The sequence below is a fragment of the Panthera uncia genome, unplaced genomic scaffold, assembly GCF_023721935.1.
Source record: "Panthera uncia isolate 11264 unplaced genomic scaffold, Puncia_PCG_1.0 HiC_scaffold_1574, whole genome shotgun sequence".
Classification (NCBI taxonomy): Eukaryota; Metazoa; Chordata; class Mammalia; order Carnivora; family Felidae; genus Panthera; species Panthera uncia.
The window spans coordinates 10,575-20,586 of NW_026058222.1; the positions used below are offsets into that span (position 1 = coordinate 10,575).

Sequence of the window (10,012 nt, forward strand, 5' to 3'; positions counted from 1 at the left end):
TCCCATGCTCAAGGATTGGAAGAACAAATATTGTTAAAATGTCTATACTACTCAAAGCAAACTACACATTCAATTCAATCCCTATCAAACACCAGTATTTTTCACAGAGCGAGAACAAACAATTCTAAAAGTTGTATGGAACAAGAAAAGACCCCGAATTATAATGTTGGGAAAAAACAAACAAACAAACAAACAAAGCTGGAGGCATCATGATTCTGGACTTCAAACTGTATTACAAAGCTGGAATCATCAAGACAGTGTGGTACTGCACAAAAACAGACACATAGATCAATAGAATAGAATAGAGAACCGAGAAATGGAGCCACAAATATATGGTCAACTAATCTTCGATAAAGCAGAATATCCAGTGGAAAAAAGATAGTCTTCGCAATAAATGGTGTTGGGAAAACTGGACCGTAACATGCAGAAGAATGAAACTAAACCACTTTTTTACACCATACACAAAAATAAATTCAAAATGGATGAAAGACCTAAATGTGAGACAGGAAACCATCAAAATCCTAGAGGAGAACACAGGCAGAAACCTCTTTGATCTCAGCTAAAGCAACTTCTTACTAGACATGTCTCCAGAGGCAAGGGAAACAAAAGTACAAATGAACTACTGAGGAGTGCCTGGGTGGCTTAGCGGGTTGAATGCCTGACTCTTGGTGTTGGCTCAGGTCGTGATCTCAGGGTCGTGGATTGAACCCCGCATCAGGATTCTCTCTCCACTTGAGATTCTCTCTCTCCCTCTCTCTCTGCTCCCCCCCATGTATACATGTATGTGTGTGTCCATGTTCTTAATTAATTAATTAATTAATAGGGGCACCTGGGTGGCTCAGTTGGTTAAGTATCTGACTTGGCTCAGATCATGATCTTACAGTTCGTGAGTCTGAGCCCCGTGTCAGGCTCTGTGCTGACAGCTTGGAGCCTGGAGCCTGTTTCAGATGCTGTGTCTCCCTCTCTCTCTCTGCCCCTCCCCTGCTTGCACTCTGTCTCTCTCTCTCAAAAATAAACGTAAACAAACAAACAAACAAACATTTTTTTAAATGAATTATTGGGACCTCATCAAGATAAAAACCTTCTGGGGCACCTGGGTGTCTCAGTCAGTTAAGCTTCTGACTTCAGCTCAGGTCATAATCTCACGGTTTGTGAGTTCGAGTTCCGCATCGACTCTCTGTTAACAGTGAGGAGCCTGCTCAGATCCTCTGTCTCCCTCACTCTCTGCCCCTACCCCACTCTTGTGCTCTCTCTCTCAAAAACAAACATCCATTAAAAAAAGATAAAAAGCTGTACAGCAAAGGAAACAATCAACAAAATTAAAAGGCAACTGATGAAATGGGAGAACATATTTGCAAATGACATAATCTGATAAAGGGCTAGTATGCAAAATATATAAAGGACTCAACACCCAAAAAATCAAATACATAATCCAGTTAAGAAAAGGGCAGAAGACATGAATAGACAGTTTTTCAAAGAAGACATCCGGAAGGCTAACAGACACATGAAAAGATGCTCAATATCACTCATCATCAAGGAAATACAAATCAAAATCACAATGAGATACCACCTCACATGTGTCAGAATGGCTAAAATTAATAACTCAGGAAACAACAGATGTGGAGAAAGGGGAACCCTTCTGCACTGCTGGTGGGAATGCAAACTGCTGTAGCCACTCTGGAAAACAGTATGGAGGTTTTTAAAAAGTTAAGAATAGAACTACCCTACAACCCAGCAATTGTACTACTAGGCATTTAACCAAAGGATACAAAAATGCTGATTTGAAGGGGCATGTGCACCCAATGTTTATAGCAGCACTATCAACAATAGCCAAAGTATGGAAAGAGCCCAAATGTCCATTGATGGATGAATGGATGAAAGATGCGGTATATATATACAATGGAGTATTACTTGGCAATCAAAAAGAATGAAATCTTGCCGTTTGCAACTACATGGATGGAACTGGAGGGTATTACGCTAAGTGAAATTAGTCAGTGAAAGACAAAAATCCTATCACTTCACTCATATGAGGACTTTAACAGACAAAACAGATGAACATAGGGAAGGGAAACAAAAATAATATAAGAACAGGGAGGGGGACAAAACAGAAGAGACTCATAAATATGGAAAACAAACTGAGGGTTACTGGAGGGGTTGTGGGAGGGGGGATGGGCTAAATGGGTAAGGGGCACTAAGGACTCTACTCCTGAAATCATTGTTGCACTATATGCTAACTAATTTGGATGCAAATTTTAAAAAATAAAAAATAAAACAAGGTAAAAAATAAACAAAAAATAAACAAAAAACCAAATGAATGAATAAACAACAACAAAAAAGAGAAAACACTTGTAAATACGGAGAACAAACTGGGGATATGGACAAAATGAGTGAAAAGGGTTAAGAGGTACCAACTTGCAGTTATAAAATAAGTAAGTCACCAGATGAAAAGTACAGCATAGGGAATATAGTCAATAATACTGTAATATACTTATTGTGGTGAGCATTTCATAATGTATATAATTGATCACTGTGTTGTGAGCATTTCATAATGTATATAAAAGATCACTGTGTTGTACACCTGAAACTAATTTAATATTACATGATCTATATATACTTCAATAAAAGAGATAATTGAGGGGCACCCAGGTGGCTCAGTCAGTTAAGCATCTGACTTCAGCTCAGGTCATGATCTCATAGTCTGTGATTTCAGGCCCCACATCAGGCTCTGTGTCTACAGCTCAGAGCCTGGAGCCTGCTTCAGATTCTGTGTCTCCCTCTCTCTCTGCCCCTCCCCCACTTGCACTCTGTCTCTCTCAAAAATACAAAAATAAAAAAAGATAACTGACTATTTAAACAAAAAAAATAATATGGTGTGCTAAAAGTAAAATGTATGAAAACAATAGCACAAAGGTCAGGAGGGGAACAATGGAAGTACACTATTTATTGTAAGGTTCTTATACTATTCATGAAATCATATAATATCATTTGAAGATAGACTGTGATAAGTTAAACATGAACACTACAAACCATTAAACAGCTACTAAAATAACAAAACCTGAGTTGTAACTATTTATCCCCCCACCAAAAAATAATAAAACGTACTAAATCAACCCAAGAGCAGGAAGAAAAAGAAAAAGAAAAAGAAAAGAAACAAAGAACAGATGGGATACATAGAAAAGAGTAGACAGTAGCTTTAAATGTAAGCATATAAATAATTACATTAAATATAAATGGTATAATCACCTAATTAAAAGATAGAGTTGTCATACTGGATAAAAAAGCAAAAGCCAACTATATGCTGTCTATAAGATTCATCTTCAATACAAAGATATAAGTAGGTTAAAAATATGGAAGAAATTATGCTTTGCTAACACTAATCAAACGAAACCTTGAGTGGCTATATTTACTATAGGACAAAGTCAATTTCAAAGCAAAGATATTACCAGGGATAAATGAGGTTATTCCATTGTGATAGAAATGTCAACTATTAGAAAAGACATAACTTAAAAATGTATGTATCTGATAATAGAACTTCCAAATATATTAAGGAGAATAGGAAAGAGAGACACATAAGCACTCAATTATAGTTGGAGATTTCAATATCCCTCTCTCAATAATTGACAGAAAAAATATATAGAAAATGAGTAATGATACATCAGACTTGAAAAATACTACCAACCTACTTGACCTAGTTGACATTTATAGAATACTCCACACCAAATCAGCAGACTACATATTTTCTTTCAAGTGGACACATAATATTTATCAAAATAGGCCATATTCTCATCTATTACCAGAATTCATTGGCTATAAAACAAGCCTCAATAAATTTAAAAGGATTTCAGTCATCCAACATATTGTTCTGTGACCACAATGGAATTAAATAACAAATTAACAGATCTGTAAAATCTCCAAATATTTAGAAACTAACCAACACACTCCTAAGTAACCCTATTGGTCAAATAAGTCAAAATGGATATTAGAAACTATTTTGTACCAACTGAAACTGAAAACACAACATGTCAACATGTGGGATGTTGCTCATATAGTATTCATCTTCCCCAGTGTCCACTTTTAAGAAACTAGAAAAAGAAAAGGAAATTCATCACTGAGTAAGGAGAGAAAATGGAATGATAAAGATCAAAGCAGAAATTTTTGAAAAGGAAAACAAAAATAGAGAAGTCAGTGTAATGAAAAGGCACTTTTTAGAGAAGATAAGTAAAACTGATAAACTTCTGGCCAGATTTACCAAGAAAAGACAAGAGAAGACACAAATTATCAATATCAAAAATGAGAGGAATGACATCACTACAATTCTACAGATACTAAAAGGATAATAAGGGATTATTATAAAATACTTTATGTCAATAACTTCAAGATGAAATAGATTCCCTGAAAGACATGAACTACTCAAAAAAATAAAGTATGTAATTTAAGTAGCACTATTACAAAAATAAAATCTGTAGTTTAACACTTTCTCACAAAGAAAGCTTCAAGCCCACATGGCTTCACTGGTGAATTCTAGCAAACATTTAAGGAAAAAATAATGCCAATTCTGCACACACTGTACTAGAGAATTGAAGAGAGGGGAATACTTCCCAACTCAATTTTAAGGCCAACATTCACCTTATGAAAAATAGATAAAGACATTAGAAGAAAGGATAGATAGAAGATCTCATATACTGCTGGCTGGAATGCAAAATGGTACATCCACTTTAGAAAACAGGTAAGCAGTTTCTTAAAAAGTTAAATATACACTCAGCATATGATGTAGCAATCCTGCCATTAGGTATTTTACCACCTGCCCCCCTCCCCCAATGAAAACATATGCTCACACGAAGACCTGCATGTAAGTGTTTTAAGCAACTTTATTCATAAAGGCCAAAAAGCTAGAAACAACTCAAATGCCCATTAACTGATGAATGCATAAACAAACTGGTATATCCTCACAACTGCAGTACTACTCGGCAATAAAAAGGAAATGAACTACTGACATGTGCAAAAACATGGATGAGTCTCTGGGGTGCCTGGGTGGCTCAGTCAGATAAGTGACTGACTTTGGCTCAGGCCATGATCTCATGTTCCGCAGGTCCATGCCCTGTATTGGGCTCTGCGCTGACAGAGCCTGGAGCCTGCTTCGGGTTCTGTGTGTCTCTCTCTCTCTGCCCCTCTCCTGCTTATGCTCTCTGTTTCTCAAAAATAAATAAACGTTAAAAAAGTTAAAAAAAAAAACATGGATGAATCTCAAAAGGATTATGCTGAAAGGAACCAATCACAGAAGACTGCATACTGTATGATTTCATTTATTTATTTTTTTTAATGTTCATTTATTTTTGAGAGAGAGAGAGAGATGGAGTGCAAATGGGGAAGGGGTAGAGAGACAGGGAGACACAGAATCCGAAGCAGGCTCCAGGCTCTGAGCTGTCAGGACAGAGTCCGATGCAGGGCTTGAACTCACGAACCGCGAGATCATGACCTGAGCTGAAGTCGGACGCTTAACTGCCTGAGCCACCCAGGTGCCCCTTGTATGATTTCATTTATAAGACACCGTGGAAAAGGCAAAACTATAGGGACAAAAATTAGGTTGGTGGTTGCCAGGGCTGGTGGTGAGAAAAGGGGATTGGCTGCAAAGGCACATAGGGGCCTTTTGGGGTGACAGAAACGTTCTACGTCTCAAATGTGGTGGTGGTTACATCACTACACGTTTGTCAAAACTCATCAAACTGTATGCTTAAAAAGAGTAAATTTTATACCTCAATAAATCTGACTTAAGAAAACAATAAAACAAATCTAAGTAAACAACTAAGTGAAAATACACATAAGAAAAATCAACTTACAGTGTTTCCAATTCAAGGGTCATCATGAGGATGCTCTCAACTGTTGTAAGTGACACCTGTGTTGATCCCATGTCTCTGAAGGAGAAAGCCCAAACATGCGTGATTTGAACCCAAGGATAAAAATTCTGTACCTAAAAAGATACTTAGCAACATGTGATTACTTCAATTCTGGCTTCTTTGTCAAGTCAGCTCAAGAGTTTTCTTGCTATGGACAATAATTTCAGAAAGCTCCCAATGAAGACATTTTATGTGCATCATCAAATTAATCACCTTGGTGCTCAACAGTACAATCCTTTTTACTCTTATCCTCATTTTCATTCTCAGTTGCATCCACCTCTCTTGATTAGTCTTTTTTTCTTTTAATATACACCTTACTCCACTTTCCACTTTGAGATAAATGGTATTTCTACCTACATCTACAAGTCCCATGTCTGTTATGTGTTCTTCAATACTACTCCTTCCTCTGCAGGCTATCTTGCCCATATACGTTTTTCCTTTGCTAATAATGCTTATTTCAATAACCCAGTTAAAATTTAAATTACGACTTTTTAACCAAAACGCAAAATACTTAATCTTTTGATGACAACAAAAAAGATCAGAAATCATCTCATGAGCCATGAGATTGTTGCAATACTTACAAATATTTTAATGCTGGCAACTTAAAAAGATAGGAATCTTCAACAGTTGACAGAGGGTTACGACTGATAATTCTGAAAAATGCAATGGAATTAAAATTATCTGCATTTCCAGTAATGACTACCATGAAAGTTTATGTTCATTTTGGGGGTATGGAACTGGAAGGTGAAAACTAATCATCTTCTGCCTTTGCCTATAAATCACCCTTAGATTCTGTAAAGCACTCTTCCTTTGGGAACTACCCAGCTCTCTGGACGATAAAGTGGAGAACAGAAAGAGGAAAAAAAATTTTTTTTTTTTTTACGTGGACAGCAAAGCAAAGATATGCCAAAGAACTTTTTGGGCCGAAAATCCTAGAAGTGACTCTGCTGGTAGGAAGCCCAGGCTCTGTAGGAAATACTGTTTCTAGTGTCCTCTGTAATTCTAGGTGCTTTTCCTTTATCTCTAGAAATGTAAAAAATTCCACAGTTTAAAACACCCGGTTAAAGACAAAAATAGGACCAATTCCTCAGTTTGGGGGCCAAAGACAAAGGGATTAATCTAAGAGGAAATGGTGAAAGCTATACCCCCACCATGTGTATTCTCCTATGACAGCCTTTGTTAGGTGGCATATGATCCCGTTTCCTTATCCATCTCCTGGACTGCCAGCTCCTTGAGGGCAGGGACCATACTCTATTGTCATTTTTGTCCCTGTGCCTGACAGAGTGCTTGTTATTTACTAGTTACTTAGTGAAGGCTTGTTGAATAAATAACTTTTTGTCACTGCTTGACACAAGTTTTTACTCCAAAATGCCGAGTAGATTTTCTTCTCAGTTCTTTACAGCAAAAATAAAGTGAAGGAAACAGGAAGAAAGAAAAGAAAATCTGCCTTTAGGTTGACTCTGCTCAAGAATCATCACTGTACTTTTGCAAAATTATAAGGATAATCATCACAACCAATACTATTGAGCCATAGGGCATCTGTGACCAGCATTTCACATTTAAACCTCACAATAACCTTATGTGATAGATACATCATTACCCCATTTTACAAGTGAGGAAACTGAAGTACAGAGAGGTTGTATAATTTGTCCCAGTTTGTCAAGCCAGTCAAGAAGCAGAGCTGGAATCTGAACTCAGTTCTGACTCCAAAGCCTGTATTTAACTTGTATGAAAAAAAAAGGGGGTTTAAAATAGCCGTTACCTTAAACTTAACTTTGAGAGCATTAAATATAGAAACACTTTGCTGAACTTCTCTAAGAATTACATTTTCTATTTTTATTCCTTTCCTCTAATCATCTCCCATGATTAAGTATTTAATTAGCCTGTGATCATTGAGACTTTAGAGATTTCATTTTTTATTTTTGTATTCTATTTTTTGAGAGAGAGAGTACAAGAGTATGAGTGAAGGAGAGGCAGAGGAAGAGAGAGAGAGAGAATCCCAAGCAGGCTCCATGCCCAGTGCAGAGCCTGACATGGGGCTTGATCCCATGACCGCAAGATCATGACCTGAGCCGAAATCAAGAGTCAGGCAGTTAAGTGAGCCACCCAGGTGCCCTGAGACTTTAGTAGACATTTTAAAGCCCTGTTACAGGTGAATCAGTGAAAATGAGAAAGGAAGGACGTCTGAAAATTCATCCTTCCGTAAAAGCAACAACAACAACAAAAACTAGCAAAAATGGTCAAAATCAACTTTCTCAGAACTTTGGAAATTTTAACCAATGGGCTTGCAGCAACCCGGAGAGCATTTATTAAAGAAAAAATTACTAATTTCTATGAGAACAGTGAGCTCTGTTGTTTTAACTTGTCCTCAACCTCTGCTCTCCATCGTGATGGTAGCCTTAAAAATTGCCCACATCCCAGGGGAACAGAATGGAGCTCAAGTTCCTTAAAGCCTCATTCCCAAGGAACAAACTGTCATTGTTTTACCTGTCTAGTGGGGTCCCTAAAAAACTTCACTTGAAAGCCTTGCCCTTGACCTCACTGAGAACTGCACAGTGCTAAAATAGCCTCTTCCCAAGGGGCATTTTTTGAAAACAATTATAGATAAATGTTTTAATCTGGCAGCTATGTGAGGCAATTGATAACAAGACAAAAAATAGCCTAAACAAAAAGCCTAAAAGGAAAAAGCTGAGAAATGAGATGTCCATAGGGACTTTGAAATGCTCCAACATCTTCCTGGGTAACTAGAAGACCACAAGACATATTCCTGGGAATGTAGAAAAAAAACCTTAGCACTAATAAATGAGTTCAGCAAGGTTACAGGACACAAGATCAATATGTAAAAATTAGCTCTATTTCTATACATCAGCAATGACTATTCCAAAAATGAAATTAGGAAAACAATTCCATGTATAACAGTACTCAAAAGAACAAAATACTTAGGAAAACATTTAACCAAAGAAGTGCAAGAATCACACTAAAAACCACAAAACGTTGTTGAAAGAAATTAAAGAAGATTGAAATAAATGTAAAGATATGCCATGTTCACGGATCAGAAGAAAATATTGTTAAAATGGCACTATACCCCAAATTGAACTGTGGTTTCAGTATAATCCCTATCCAAACCCCAACTGACTTCTTTCCAAAAATTGGCAAGCTAATTCTAAAATCTGTATGTCAATTCAAGGGACCGAGAATAGCCAAAATGATCTTTTTAAAAAAAAAAAGTTTATCTATTCATTTTGAGAGACAGCGAGCATACACACCCGTGCAGAAGAGCAAACATGAGCGAGTGTGAGTGGGGAAAAGTGTGAGCAGGGGAGGGGCAGAGGGAGAAGGAGAGGGAGCATCCCAAGCAGGCTCCATGCTGTCAGTGCAGATTGCAACACGGGGTTCCATCTCACAAACCATGAGGTCATGACCTGAGCTGAAATCAAGAGCCGGCCACTTAACCAACTGAGCTACCCGGGTGCTCCAAAACGATTTTGACACAGAACAACAAAATGGGAAGACTCACACGCCCTGGTTTCAAAACCTACTTCAAAACTACAGTAATCACGGTGTGGTACTGGCAAAAGAACAGACATGTAAGTTGATGGAACAGAACTGACAGTCCAGGAACAAATCCTCACATTTATGGCCCACTGATTTTCAACAAGGGTGCCAACACCATTCAACGTGGGAAGACTAGTCTTTTCAAATGATGCTGGGACAACCGTATATCCCCATACAAAATAATGTAGTTGGATTCCTACACTTCACACCATATATAAATATTAACTCAAAATGAGTCAAAGACCTAGAAGGAAGAGCTCAAGCTATAAAACTCTCAGGAGAGAAATCTTTATGACCTTGGATTTAGGCGACGGTTTCTTAGACACGACACAAAAAGCACAACAAACCAAAGGAAAAATAGATAAACTGGACTTTATTTAAAAATAAAAAAACAACCCAAAACTATCATATGTCTGATACAAGTCTAGTATCCAGAACATCCAGAATATATAAAGAACTCTTAAAACTCAGTGAAAAGACAAATAATCAAATGTTTAAATGGGTAAAGGATTTGAAGAGACATTTCGCCAAAGAAAATACATGAATGGCCAATAAGCACATGA

General features: G+C 37.3%; 1 protein-coding gene and 1 long non-coding RNA gene across 2 annotated transcripts in view; one reads left to right on the top strand and one right to left on the bottom strand.

The window, feature by feature from the left end:
- The window catches only part of LOC125917192 (leucine-rich repeat-containing protein 37A3-like), a 50,569-nt gene that overhangs the window by 9,943 nt on the left and 30,614 nt on the right, over positions 1 to 10,012 (bottom strand). Inside the window, exons 5-6 of the mRNA XM_049623452.1 lie at positions 6,476 to 6,547; positions 5,838 to 5,912 (exon numbers count right to left, since the gene is read on the bottom strand). Coding sequence (XP_049479409.1) covers positions 5,838 to 5,912; positions 6,476 to 6,547 — 147 coding nt within the window. The remainder of the gene's footprint in view (positions 1 to 5,837; positions 5,913 to 6,475; positions 6,548 to 10,012) is intronic.
- Positions 1 to 10,012, top strand: part of LOC125917194 (uncharacterized) — a 17,013-nt gene that overhangs the window by 1,237 nt on the left and 5,764 nt on the right. The gene's annotated exons all lie outside the window — the stretch shown is intronic.